The sequence below is a fragment of the Penicillium vulpinum genome (genome assembly GCF_028829585.1).
Source record: "Penicillium vulpinum strain IBT 29486 chromosome Unknown utg000003l_segment0_segment0, whole genome shotgun sequence".
Classification (NCBI taxonomy): Eukaryota; Fungi; Ascomycota; class Eurotiomycetes; order Eurotiales; family Aspergillaceae; genus Penicillium; species Penicillium vulpinum.
This window is the reverse complement of record NW_026643243.1, coordinates 1,418,769-1,432,066: the sequence shown is the minus strand read 5'-3', so window position 1 is coordinate 1,432,066 and position 13,298 is coordinate 1,418,769. Positions and strand designations below refer to the sequence as shown.

At 46.1% G+C, this 13,298-nt stretch overlaps 5 protein-coding genes across 5 annotated transcripts; 3 read left to right on the top strand and 2 right to left on the bottom strand.

The window, feature by feature from the left end:
* Window positions 1-547: 547 nt before the first annotated feature.
* N7479_005646 (flavin-containing monooxygenase) lies at window positions 548-2,504 on the bottom strand (the record flags this gene model as incomplete). The annotated part of the gene is made up of 6 exons (XM_057253342.1): window positions 548-1,031; window positions 1,086-1,383; window positions 1,448-2,068; window positions 2,135-2,229; window positions 2,287-2,345; window positions 2,418-2,504. Coding segments are annotated over 6 exons (1,644 nt in total), but the record flags the coding sequence as incomplete, so codon positions are not given.
* A 1,268-nt stretch (window positions 2,505-3,772) lies between these two features.
* N7479_005645 (Major facilitator superfamily domain general substrate transporter) lies at window positions 3,773-5,043 on the top strand (the record flags this gene model as incomplete). Its single annotated transcript, XM_057253341.1, has 4 exons — window positions 3,773-3,898; window positions 3,954-4,272; window positions 4,330-4,658; window positions 4,717-5,043. The coding sequence occupies 4 exons, from the start codon at window positions 3,773-3,775 to the stop codon at window positions 5,041-5,043; spliced, it is 1,101 nt and encodes a 366-aa protein (XP_057107203.1).
* Window positions 5,044-5,626: 583 nt separating this feature from the next.
* On the top strand, window positions 5,627-7,356 carry N7479_005644 (uncharacterized protein; the record flags this gene model as incomplete). Its single annotated transcript, XM_057253340.1, has 5 exons — window positions 5,627-6,139; window positions 6,194-6,268; window positions 6,375-6,714; window positions 6,768-7,138; window positions 7,207-7,356. 5 exons carry the CDS (start codon window positions 5,627-5,629, stop codon window positions 7,354-7,356), a joined length of 1,449 nt encoding a protein of 482 aa, XP_057107202.1.
* A 372-nt stretch (window positions 7,357-7,728) lies between these two features.
* Window positions 7,729-9,804, bottom strand: N7479_005643 (fungal specific transcription factor domain-containing protein; the record flags this gene model as incomplete). The annotated part of the gene is made up of 2 exons (XM_057253339.1): window positions 7,729-9,692; window positions 9,750-9,804. The coding sequence occupies 2 exons, from the start codon at window positions 9,802-9,804 to the stop codon at window positions 7,729-7,731; spliced, it is 2,019 nt and encodes a 672-aa protein (XP_057107201.1).
* Window positions 9,805-11,753: 1,949 nt separating this feature from the next.
* N7479_005642 (fungal specific transcription factor domain-containing protein) lies at window positions 11,754-12,650 on the top strand (the record flags this gene model as incomplete). Its single annotated transcript, XM_057253338.1, has 1 exon — window positions 11,754-12,650. One exon carries the CDS (start codon window positions 11,754-11,756, stop codon window positions 12,648-12,650), a length of 897 nt encoding a protein of 298 aa, XP_057107200.1.
* Between the last annotated feature and the right edge of the window lie 648 nt (window positions 12,651-13,298).

The window sequence follows — 13,298 nt, the reverse complement described above, 5'->3', positions numbered from 1 at the left end:
TTGTGTGTAACTCGCCAGTCCAGGGGTAGGATATAACAGGCAAGTCCCACCCATTGGAGGATTGTCTCGACACAAGACCCCACTACCTGGTGATTGATTTACAAGAAAGAGAAACCCGGAGAATTAGAAGTGATGGGGATTGGCTGCTTTATATAATGTTTCAAACAACACTTGAACAATATACTCGACTAGCGAAGAACCAACTTCTAGAACTCCACTATTTGAACTACCTAAGCCAAGCTTATTCAATCAAGAGCATCGAGAATATATACTAGATACCACAGCCGAGTTCTGGGAGGGGTGAACGAAATTAGGGAATGACATGCACGTTTTCCTTATCAACTCGTGGGGCTCGGAGTGTAACAGACTGTAGCCTCAAATAGTAGTTATCAGTGTTAGTATGAATGACTCATGTTCATAGTAATAGAAGAAAGTTTTATGCAATCCTATCGAGTTTCTAAACATAGGGGCAGCATGTGACAATTAAGCCAGCAAGAAGTGTCAGGAAATAAAGGGGCAGGCAAAAGTTGAAGTACAAAACCAGAATTTACAAAATTGAAGATGCAAGTCTCTGATAAATATGCGGCAATTGATGGGCAAAGCTGCCTCCTTCGTGCCAAAACAGTCCTGTAAGAGCAAAAAGAACCACTCCATATGTCTCCTTCTTCGTGCTTCGGATCCACCGCCACATAGTGTTGAACATCCATAACTTGGACCGAGGTACCTCCTTGAACATACCAACTTGGGACTTGAGTGCTTCTTTCCAGTATGTTGAAGCATAGCCCGGCCAGGATGCAGAGTTACGCCCATGTGGATTGATATACCAGTTAGAACACCCAGCTTCAAAAACACTTCCTTTCAGCTCAGCCTGCAGGGCGTTCACCCACTGGTATTCCGCTGTGGGCTTGACTTCTAAGGAATAGATCCGGCGGTCTATAATAGGCGCAAGCAATGTCCGAGCAAGATAGTCGACTTGCACCTCAGAAGCAAAGAGGACGGAGTTATGCGCCGGAAAGGTATTAGGACCAAAACTGTATAGAGTAATGTCAGTTTAGGGACTCATAATATAGACTGTTAATACATACAGCAGACCAAAGTTTGGGAAGTTGTGCACATATACTCCCATATATGCCTGCGCACCACGGGACTCTAGCCATTGCTGCGAGAGGCTTTTACCGTCCGCACCATACACCTCCATAGGCACAACAAACTGCTGGACGTCAAAGCCTGTCGCAAGAATAATCGCATCATATTCAGTCCGCACACCATCAGTGCCGGTGATACCCGTCTCGTCAATGTGGTCAATCCCCACAGGGGCCAACTCGACGTTGCTGCGATGAAGACTTTCCAAATAGTTAGGGTCAAAAATACGTCTCTTGCAGCCTTAATGAGGGTGTTGTTAGAATACGAGCTTTGAATATCAAAAGTGAGTAAGGAAAGGGCCTACCTAGAGGAAAGTCAGGCACAAGGAACTTGTGATACTTCTCGGGCGCGGTCTGATAGATGTATTCGCGTGCGCCGCTCTCAGCCTTTGCACGCATCTTTTCGGCGGCATGTCCGGGAAGGTAAGTAGCCACAAGGCTGTCACTGCTAAGAAAAAGGCGCAAGCGGAGGTAACGCTCCCACAGTGGAATGTTACGCAGACACCACTTCCCGAAAGAAGTGAAGCTCCGGTTCGGCCGCTCATGATACCACTGTGCACTCCGAGCATATTGCTTCACGGATCTAGCCTCTTTTGCGATGGCAGGAACCACTTGTGCTGCACTACATCCGTTGCCGATCACCGCGAGTCGCTTTCCGCGGTAGTCAAACTCGTGATTCCATCGTGCAGTGTGAAAGATTTCACCATTGAAACTTTCCATCCCAGAGAACTTGATGTCTCTTGGCTTCGAGATACCACCAACGGCAGATATAAGCACGGTAGCGGTTCGGGTGTATTTGACTTGTGTCTTGATATCAAGGAGGTGGACTTCCCAGAATCCCTGCTTGTTCCAGGATGCGGAAATACATTCAACGCCAAACTGCATGTGCTTCCGGAGATCAAACTTATCTACAGTTTCTTCCATGTCTAACTCACGCGACATGTGTTAGTACAATTTCTCATGATGCTTTGATTCAGGGCAGTTCAACCCACAGTCGAGAATTTCGGGCCCTTCACATAATTCTTTTGACCAGTTCGGGTTTTGGTTGAACGAAAACGAGTAAAGCAGGGTAGGTACATCACAGCCCCTGTGCAGATTTAAACAATTAGACAAGCCACCAAAAGCCAGTCAGGACCGTACGTACACTCCTGGATATGTGTTTTGTCTCCATGTTCCTCCTGGGCCATCCAATTTGTCATAAAACTATAAGATTGTCAGACATACTTTTTCATCTCCCACAAAGGTTTCGTTTTTCTAGTGCTTTTGCTGACTCACGGTAAAGTCGTTGAACCCCAATCTGTGTTTGAGGGTGTGTGCCAGAGCAATACCAGATGGACCAGCACCGATAACAATAACCTCTGGACTATTCATCATGAGTGAAACCACAGAAGCTCTTTATGAACATCCAAAGCCAGCATTGAAGATATTCCAACGCTTAGGTATCGAGTTTATATAATTGTGCACTGGCCCACTTGGTGTAGATTGACAACGCAAAAGCTCATCACGAGAATCATACGGGCTGGAATGCCGTGGTGAAGCTCAGCAGTAACCTAGGAGATACAGGGGCCGATCATAGAGCCGAGGAAGAGAGCGGAGCCAGATGGCAAGTGTCCATAAATGGACATATATAGATTGCAACCCGCGGGATTATAAACCCGGCCCACCAGCAATGCGGTATGCTACCACAAACGATCTTGATCCGCGCACCAAGGAAGAAACCAAATCAAGTAAACTTTTGAATTTGCCCCATCTTTACCCCGGACTGTGGAGACCCCAGTTCAACCCCATGTTATGAGCTTGCGGGCTTCATATAAAAAACTAGAAGCCATCGATTTGTTCACTGTTTCGATACAAATCTAAAAGATTCCCTAATATTCAAAGCCTCAGAATACAGAAAAAAATACCGACCATGAAAGAGCTCAGAGGGAAAGCGTTGTACCGTCTCATGCGGTTCTGCTGTTGCTTGGTACGTGGGTCTATATCCACACAACTCCACAAAATGTCTCGACTAACAACATCATAGGCTTTTGGTCTGTACGGGTACGCAACACACTCTGGAATCTCAAGCCTGTCTTCTATAATCTCAACAAAAAACAGATACGATGCCGGAGTTCTAGGTGGAGTTCAGGAAACAAGACCCTTTCGCGAGGCTCTCGGAGTAGGTCACAGGTATACCCAATGTGTGATACCAAGCTAACTAGGAGAGAACCCAACCGGCCCTTATATTATTCCTATGGTAGCATCGAGCTATACCCTCGCAGCTACAGTATGTGCACTTGCAGTCTCATGGCTTGGCATGCCCTTGGGCCGACGAGGCTGTATAGTGTTAGGTGACGCGTTAGTGATAATTGGAGGGATTCTCCAAGCCTCATCTTGGTCTGTGCCTCAGATAATTGTAGGGCGGGTGGTCTGTGTAAGTTCCCTATTGGTCAAGTTGGTTACATATCTAATAGATGAGACAACAGGGGTTTGGCGTCGGTGTTTGTATATCCTCCCGATTTGTTAGTGAACCGCATATCTAACAAATTGATGGTGCTAGTTTATTTCATGTGCAGTACCAACATACATGGTATGGTTGAGATCTACATGTGCTGTGCAAAGTGACTGACTCCATATTGCCGCAGGCTGAGATGAGTCTCACAGAGAAGGAACGAGGGCCGGAGGTAGCATTCCAGTGCATATTTCTTGTGAGCGGTTGCGCGTTCGCGTATTGGGTGGACTTTGGCTTCACGCGCCTTGACAATCAGATTTCATGGGTAAGAACACTTTTTTTTTTCGATATTTTGCTATTTATCCGCTCAATAATCATAGCGCGTTCCCATCGGGTTTCAAGCTGGCCTCGCTGCTGTTTCGGGTGTGGGAATGTTTTTGTTGCCGGATACACCTCGATGGTATTACCTTCGCGGTCATCTAGAGGAAGGAGACAAAATCTTATCTCGTCTCTACGACCGGCCTGTGTTGGACTCTGATGTCCAAACAACGCGAGAGTCAATCCTGAAATCGCTTGAACTTGAGTCTGAGGAAACCAAAACCTTGAATCCGATAGATCTCTTTTGGGATCGAACCAACTTGCGGGTAGGACGACGCTTGCGCATCGCTTTCTTGATGTTGTCTATACAACAGATGATGGGTAGGTATAATCTCCTTCATTGAACTTGCTATCGACCTTTCTTCTCATTATATACAGGAATCAATGTAGCTGTTTACTACAGTGTCACTATATTCTCACAGATTGGTCTATCCTCTACGCTGTCCCAGCTTCTCGCTGCTGTTATGAACACCATTTTCGCAATCGGCTCTCTCTTTCTTCCTTCGACTATTGAGATCTTCGGAAGGAGGAACATATTGATGTTCTCCGCTGGAGGTCTAACAATCTGTCTTTCTATTTTTGTCGCAATGATCGGATCCCAGGATCCTACCCTGGCAAAGCAGTGGGTTGCAGTGGCCGCAATAATTGTATCTAATCTTATGTTTGGATATGGATGGATTGGTGTTTGTTGGTTATATGGTCCCGAGGTAAGCTTTCTCAACCCCAATCTCCGAAGGCGAGTTTAGCACGCTTACATCCCACAAGATCGCTTCACTACAATTCCGTCACATTGGAGGGGCCGCCAGTTCATTCGGGGAATGGCTTTTCTGCTTTATCACGGCTTTTGCTGGAGGTATTGGGCTCGAGAAAGTTGGGTGGAAGTTGTGGCTTTGGTGCCTCCTTTCATGCGCGGTGGCTATGCCGTTCGTCTACTTCATGTGCCCGGAGACGACTGGAAAGACACTGGAAGAAATAGATTTATTGTTTCAAAAGGCGAACGAGTCTCATCATAATAACGCTGATTCTCTCGATGCACGTTCGAGTGAGAAGGATGAGGTTCATTATGTTCACCAAGAGACTACTCCTGTGTGAAAAGAAACAGACACTAGGCCATGAACTGAGAAGAAATATCAATCATATATCTTATGCTAGAGTCTTAATATCTCCTCTGTATATTTCTATGGATATAAATCTCTGAATTGATTGCGAGAAGCTTTATTTCAAGTCTTAAAAAAACCTCAAATTGGCATGGAGAATTTCCCAGGCCCCAGGCATAAATAAGACAGTGAATTCTATTTTTCGACATCGGAGCGAACTCGCCAAATGCTTCGCCCTCGCATTCTTTGTTTAGTCATTAGATGGCCGGCAAGCCCAGAACCTCGCAATATTCCGATTAATTAATTACATGAGTCAGGCAAGCAGAGTCATGAAAATTAACTTTATCCATTGTCCAAAAGAAAAACGGACAGCCTCGGCAATTGAAGTATACCCCGGATTTCAATATACGATACTCTAGCATACGGACTTTAGGATCACTAGCCTCCACAATCCCCGCATTTTATGAGTGATATTGCGGGAGTGATATCCCATTCTGGATAAGGAGAGTGATGATATAAAACTCCTCGTGCACAACTCAGTATTAAGGCCAAGGATCATATTACGACTTTCTCCAACAATGCTAAGTCTCCAAGGTCGAGCACTACAAATTGCCATTGCAGTAAGCGCTGGCAGTGCATACCTCCTGTTTGGGTACGATCAAGGCGTACTGGGGGGTTTGGTATCATACCCAGGTTTCCTGTCAGCCATCGGTAATCCTAGCTCTGGATATCTAGGGACCATCGTGGCTCTTTTCAACATCGGTTGTCTGATAGGATGTGTGATTTCGGCATTCTTTGGCAATCGATTGGGCAGAAAAAATGCCATTACTCTCGGATGCGTGATTATGGTTATCGGAGGTGCAGTCCAGGCCAGCACATACAGCGCGGGTCAGTTGATCGCTGGGCGCATAATTTCTGGAATTGGCAATGGTACATATAAACTAAAGTTACGAACCTCGACATCTCATATGCTAATTTGGAAATCTGAATCGAAAGGTATCAATACCTCAACAGTCCCAGTTTACGTGTCTGAAACATCCCGAACCGCTGTACGTGGGAGATCGCTCGCCATCCAGATGTCAATTGTTATTGTATGGAACTTGAAACTCTCATATTTTTGCCCCTTTGTTGACAATTTCCAATAGTTTGGCACAGTCGTTGCCTACTGGCTGGACTACGGAATGATTCGCACTCAAATTGGCGAGGTACTCTTGGGCAACGTCCTTTATTCTTATTAACCGCGCTCACCTGCTTACTAGGTTGTCTGGCGCTTTCCTCTGGCATTTCAAAACTTCTTCGCTTTGATCACCATTATTACTATGCCAGTATTGCCCGAATCACCAAGGTACGTCCGATGTGTCTGAAGCATGGAATGAAACAAAATTTAGTGACAACTGCAGATGGCTGTACTCACATGGACGGCAACGCGAAGCTATATGTGTACTTTCAAGTTTGCTTGCTGTATCAGAGGATCATTCTGACGTGTGCACGGTCGTGGCTGAGATGGAGCAAGCTCTTTCAGTGGAACAAAACAACAAGAAAAAACTGTCTATCTCGAACTTGTTGTTCGAGAAAACGGAAATGAAGTATGCACGCCGCCTGACATTGTGTTTCGTGGTCCAATTATTTCAACAATTCACTGGAATAAACGTGATTGCGTTCTACGGTAAGAGGTAATTAGTTACTCAATGGTATGTGATAAGCTAAAATCTTGCCTAGTTACCATCGTACTCGAAACGAACGTTGGACTCTCGCCCGACCTGAGCAGCCTTGTTGCCGGGTTTATACAGATCGCATTCTGGGTTGGCACATTCCCGCCGATATTCCTCATTGACCGACTTGGTCGCCGAAAAGTGCTGATGTTAGGATCAACTATGCTTTGTCTGACGATGGTGTTGTTCACAGTGGGAATCGCTCTGAAGACACCCGCGACGTCGCGGCTGGCCTTGGGAATGCTTATCATCTACGAAATATCGTTTGGAATGAGCTGGAATGCAGTGCCCTGGCTATATGCGCCTGAGATCACCCCGCTCAACATTCGACATGTTGGGGCAGCTGTTGGCTGCTTTTCTGAGTGGTTATGGACATTTGTTAGAACCCATCTATTTCATCCTTTTTTTTCATGCTTTCGTCCGGCTAATCTTGGATTTGTGATCAGGTAATTGCACAAATGACACCTGCGGCCATTGCCAATACAGGTTGGAAGATTTATCTTCTTTTCTGTTTGATGACTGCTCTTAGTATTCCATTCGTGTATTTCTTCATGCCAGAGGTTTGTGATCCCCTTGCTTGCTCATGTTTATATTGATGATGACTGTTGACCAAAATTATGAGAGCAGACAAGCGGAAAGTCACTGGAAGAAATTGATTACATATTCGTGAAGCACAGAGCCCAGTCAAATGAGCTGCAAGATACTACTCATTTCTCATATAAACTGGGGATGGAAAATTCGGAGGGTCAGTTGGCACAGATCGAGAGAGTCTGAGTATACAAAGGAATAGAAGAAAAAGACACAGATACGTGATCATTCGTATATAAATTTCAAGATGACGATTTGAATTGATATTGCGCACAGCTATATCAATGGGATTCTGTATTCTCTATGTAGCGTTAAACATCGAAAATGCTGTCCTCATGTTCATCAACTGGCATATAATGAAGCTTGAGCCCACCATCTTACTACAAAAGTAACGATCGCAACACGTTCCAATCATCGTCAATATTTTCATGCTCATAAATGTCGATTGAAGGGTGTCTTTGCGGATCTGAGAATATGGTTTCTGTTTGTGGGAGTGCTTGTGTCGACGAGAGTTGTGACTGATATGGATTGTGTACTGGGCCACTGAATGTATATGAATCTTCATCTGACTCGCTGTCTTCTTCGGAGTATAGGTCCAAACTTCCTCCTTCCGTAGATGCAAGATCCTGTAATAGACTTCTTTCTGCAGGTGTCATCATGAAGTGAGAACAGAGCATCTTGCTCATTTGCGGGGGATTAAGGTTGTCAAGCTGGTCTGCAATGGTTGGCGATGAAGCAAAGGTCTCTTGGTGGCTGTTAGATTTGCGCTGGGCCATCATTATTCTTTTGTGGCTGGGTCTATTGCTTTCTAGTGAATCATGGAGTTGCGTATCTTCAATTTCAAGTGAAATCTGTGTATTTCGAATAGCAACATCCAAAGATGCGAGGACTGATGCCGCAGAAGCGTATGTTTCTGTGAGCTGCTGAAGCCCCTGCGCACATGATTGAAAGAATTCCATGGCTGACTGACGTGTCAAAGACTCTGTGGACTCAAGGTTGTCCAAGTGTGTGATGATAGCGGTTTCTAGCGCCGTGACTTGCGAATCTGGGAACAAGTGAGTGAGACACCGAGACCTCAGATATATGTATGTTTGGGTGATGGTGTCTGCCGAGTAGCAAAGTCTTCGTTTTGACAGCTCGGTGAGCTCAGGAAGACTTGAGGCTGTCACGAGAAGCTGCGGCCGATGCAAAGCGCTGCACGCAAGACCATAGATACCGCTCAGCATTGCTCGGAAATGCAAAAAAACCTCTCCGTGCTTGCTTATCTGAAAGAAGGGATCGGATGGGTACCATCGAAGAGCGTCAGGGAGAGTGGCAAGCCATTCCTCGAGCTCAATATCACGGAGCAAGACTTCGACATTCATGGCATGCGGTCGTCTTGGTGAAAGGGTGGCCATGAATATGTTTGTGAATTGATTTGGTTCTCTGAATCGTGTATATTGGCATTCTAGAATGCGTGTGATACACTTGCAGCATTGCACCAGAGTAATACTAATTTGAGACAAAACGCTTCGCATAGACGGATCCCTAATCGCTGGGTGGCTTCCATCATCCCCCAGACAACACCCGGTCGGCAAGGGACCAGCTTCAAAGTCAGAAGGTTGAAGCGTGTCACTGCTAAAGTCGGACTCGTAAAACTGAAATGGACGTCTTGTTTGGAGACAAACTAGTCGATCTCTGATGTAGCACGACCAGGAGAGTCGATTCCAAAGGCCCGGTTGCTGTTGAATAAACTTCTGTTCCGAATCTGTTGGTTTTGCTTTGATTGAGTCAAAGATGCTCCTTGCAACACCAACAAAATGCCAAGCACCCTGGTCTTGATCGGAGGTGTCGTCCCAATATGTCATCAGCAGCACAGACTGCAAAATAGCAATGCGATCTTCTTCGCAACCGTAAGAATAAAGGAGGTTGATGCGATCAAATCGAGCTTTTCTAGCTTCTCTCCTATCCTTGAATCCTTCGAGCACCAGGGAATCGACTGGTTGAAATGCGGTAGCGGCGAATATCACCGCTTGAAACAATAGGAAGCTGACACCCCGACTATCGTTATAACTCGTATCAAGAACCATCAGGAACTCCTCTGAGCTCAAAATCGGTAATGCCGGGTGCACAAACTGGAAATATGCGTTCAGAATCCGTGCTCTGCTCCTGGGGTCTGGGACATCGAATGCCCCTCGTTCGTGAAGAACATTGCAGTCTTCCGAGGTTATAGAGTGCGACAAGGGACTAGCATAGTCTGGCAGCCATTTGCAAGAATTCGACCGCTTATTGCGAAAGGATGTTCTATTTTCGATAGCGCCTAGAGACGTATGTTCAGGTTCGCTCCAATATGGTGGTGTGCGATCTGTTTTCATATTAGAAAGCTCCGTTCTTCTCCTTCGGGGCATCTCCCAGCACATACCCACGGTTTCAATTGCCTGGGGGGCGTCCAGCACATCTTTATCCACCAAAGCCATATTTCCTGAAACCTGGTCCTCTGATGTAGCTTTCATCGCAGCCTTGGCCCGCTTTCCCCTTCTATCAATCGGTATAGAACAAGGGACATTGTAGAAACGACATGAGGTGCAAGGGGCACCTCTGAGGGTTACATCACACCTCACCTTTCGACAATGACAGCCAGAGCACGCTCTCACGGATCGCTTTCGCTCAGTTCGCCTTTTGGACAGATGTGCCCTGAAGTTGGGCATCGTAGAAATCGGGAGTATATCGGACGGCAGCTCGTGGGTTGGGGTCACAGTTTAGGGATCGAGTACGAAACGGACTGATAAATCTTCAGACAAATAATAGACCCGGCAAGATACCAAGCGGAAAATTATGACGAAGCCTAAATCGCCAAACTGTTCTGATACGACGAGGGGATGGAGACCAGTGATATGTTCTCCACGGGTATAACTATGGGAACTCTTGGAGCTAAGTCTACAAGTCCTGGGTGGTAGCTTGAACTACAACGATATCTCACTACGTTTTGAATCCACTCACACCCTTTGCTACCAAACCTCTCCACCTGCCTGGCACCTACAGCGTGGACATAGCCCTGCTGACTAAGTGCCATTCTAGACCGGAATTGTAAACCCGCGGAATTTCGCAAGCGCATTTCACTGTAGTTGCGAACAATCTACGGAGTAACCGGTCAAATGACAGAATACGACAATTATGGAATCTGGAAACTAGCAGAAAATAAGCATCCATTTTACACATAGTGTCTTACATTCCACGTGCCGAAGTCTCTGAATTCTGGGGACTCCAATTCTTCTTCCTCAAATCAGAATTTCTATGGTCTAGATTGCGGTCAACTGAATGATGGGTCATGCTCCTAAAAGGGCCAGGACAATCGAATCGGGGGCTTGCTCGCACTGTGTCGCTCGACGGGAACGGTGCTACATTGGTGTGCGGGGCCTTCCGTGCTCTAACTGTCGCCGCTTAAACACCCGTTGCGACGGCATTGCTAGTCAGGAGTAGGTTGTTTCCTCGATTTTGTCTACAATGGAATGCTATGGAGCGCATATTCACTGACTGGTATATCGTGAGCTAGAGTTAGAACGAAGCAGAGACTCCCGTCTAGGGTCTACTGTGATGGTAAGTGAAGATGAAGTGCGCGGCACCTTCCCATTTTGAACCGTATCTTATCGAGATAATCTGTTCTTAATCCAGATGGATTGTTTGAATCTCAAATACGCAAAACTGAGCAACAGCAATTACCTCGAGCTCGTATCACCGCGGATATTCCAACAACCGATCCGTTAGAGAATTATGTCACAATAATGCATCAACTTCTCGGTCCTAAGCCACCCGACGGAGCATCTTTGAATAGTACCCCTCGATACATATCAGAGCTTCCAACTTGTTTAGAAGTCAGTGATCTTGACTATTTAGAGAGCAAGGGGGCTTTATGTCTTCCCACGGCGCCATTTCGAAAGCAGCTTTTGAAAAGCTACGTATTATGGGTGCATCCTCAGGTACCAGTGTTGGATCTAGATAGGTTTTTGCGTTCAATCGCTACGAATGACGGTACAACTCGCATTAGCCTACTGTTATTCCACGCAGTCATGTTCGCCGCATCTGCCTTCGTGGATATATCACACATCCAAGACGAGGGATACATGTCGCGAACGGCAGCTCGTGAAGTTTTGTTTCGGCGAGTAAAGGTTCGCTTCAATCAACCCAGCACACTACGGGTATTACTCTCTATTGGTATTAATAGCGTTGTTAGGTGCTTTTGGACCTCAATTGCGAAGATGACCCAATTTCAACGGTGCAAGCCCTGCTTCTACTCATTCATTGGAATAACTTACCTCAATCGGAAAAAGGTGCCAGCCACTGGATAGGTATCTGCCTATCGTTAGCAATATCTATTGGTCTACACCGGAATCCAGATTGCTCTGTCTTCACGCCATCTGAGCAAAAGATGCGTAGACGTACCTGGTGGAGCGTGCATAATCACACTCGACTAACCGTTGACAATCTGCTCTCTGTGATACGCATGCAGGAGGATCGCGAGGACAGAAATCTGTTCGATATTTCGATGATTGCACTGAGCGACTTCCAACTCCACCTTTTCCCCCCTCAGCTACGGGCAGTTGTGGACGATTGTGAGGTACTTCGCAACGTTGAATATCAAAAGACACAAGCCATAATTTTTATCGAAAAGACTAAACTTTGTCAATTATCTCGATTCTCAAGCATTTTGAACCGAGTGCAAAGTTTGGTATGTGGAGAAAACATAGGAAATGGCGAAGCCCATTCAAAGCCAAGATCAACACAAGACGAGATAGAGAAGCATCGGCTATGGCAACTTCAGCTCCCTGTCCCGGCTAGTCACCAGTTCCCCATAGACATGGTTCCGACAGAGTGCGAAAGGAGCATTTATTTGCACCAATCCTGGCTTCGACTCATTTATCTGGGTTCATTGTACACCGCATGCTGCAACAACCCAGAAGCGTCGAGCGGGAATTTGTATATCTCTGGTCACAATTCCCGGGCTGTGCTAGTCGACAAGTGTTTCCTTGATATTGCAGATGTCTTTGATGAAATCGACTGTCTAGAACTATCCGAGCAGCTACCATGCCCAACGTCGGCGTTGTTGATACTTCTCTTAGCCTACCACAAGCAGCTTTCCCACGCTAATACCGAAAGAAACACACGCCAAAACTCTCGTTCGCTACACAAATGCTGGAAAATTCTGCAAAAGCTGAAAGAAACATCGGATATGGCTGCTCGTGTCACCGCTGCCGTCGAAGACGCGACCTGTGACGAGATTTGTGACGAGCTTTGGGCATCAATTTTGAGTATCACTTGCAAATGATCTCGCCGGTAGTTCGTGCGAATCCCCTTCTCCTATGAACAAGAAGCCATGGGCAAGTTGCATTGACCCTCTAGATAAAATTATCACAAAACTTTCCTACGGGTCCATTTCACCATGTAAAATACCACACAACCTTGCATCGGGGCAATCGCAATAGGAGCAAGAAGACGGATAATCGCGTCTATGATGTAGTAAGAACAACCATATGACAGCAGTCAGAACTCATAGCTTCTTCAACGAAGAGGATATTCGCTATTACTACGCAACAGCCTCGGCTCTTCTGCTCCTCAATGGTTGGTGCTGGGGTGGCCCCAGTGGCGCCTCCTAGCCCCAACTAGGTGGGGAAGTCTTAATTTCGTAATCCTAGCATTGTAACGCAACAGAATATCGCCGGGTTCCTACGCTAAACAAATGGATCTCAGAGACCATTTTCGTCCTATGGTGGCTTATTGTACTCAAGCTCATGCGAAATCTCTGGGTTGTTTGCTTGAATCAGATAAGGCGAAAGAAACGTAGGGCGAGTTCAAAGATCTTGAACAATAAGGTGCAGATGCCATCAGCTGGACTATCTATCACTACCGCTATGAACGCTCTGTTGCATAGGTAAGCAGCAATCAAGTCAATACTGAAGAAATAATACCTAATAAT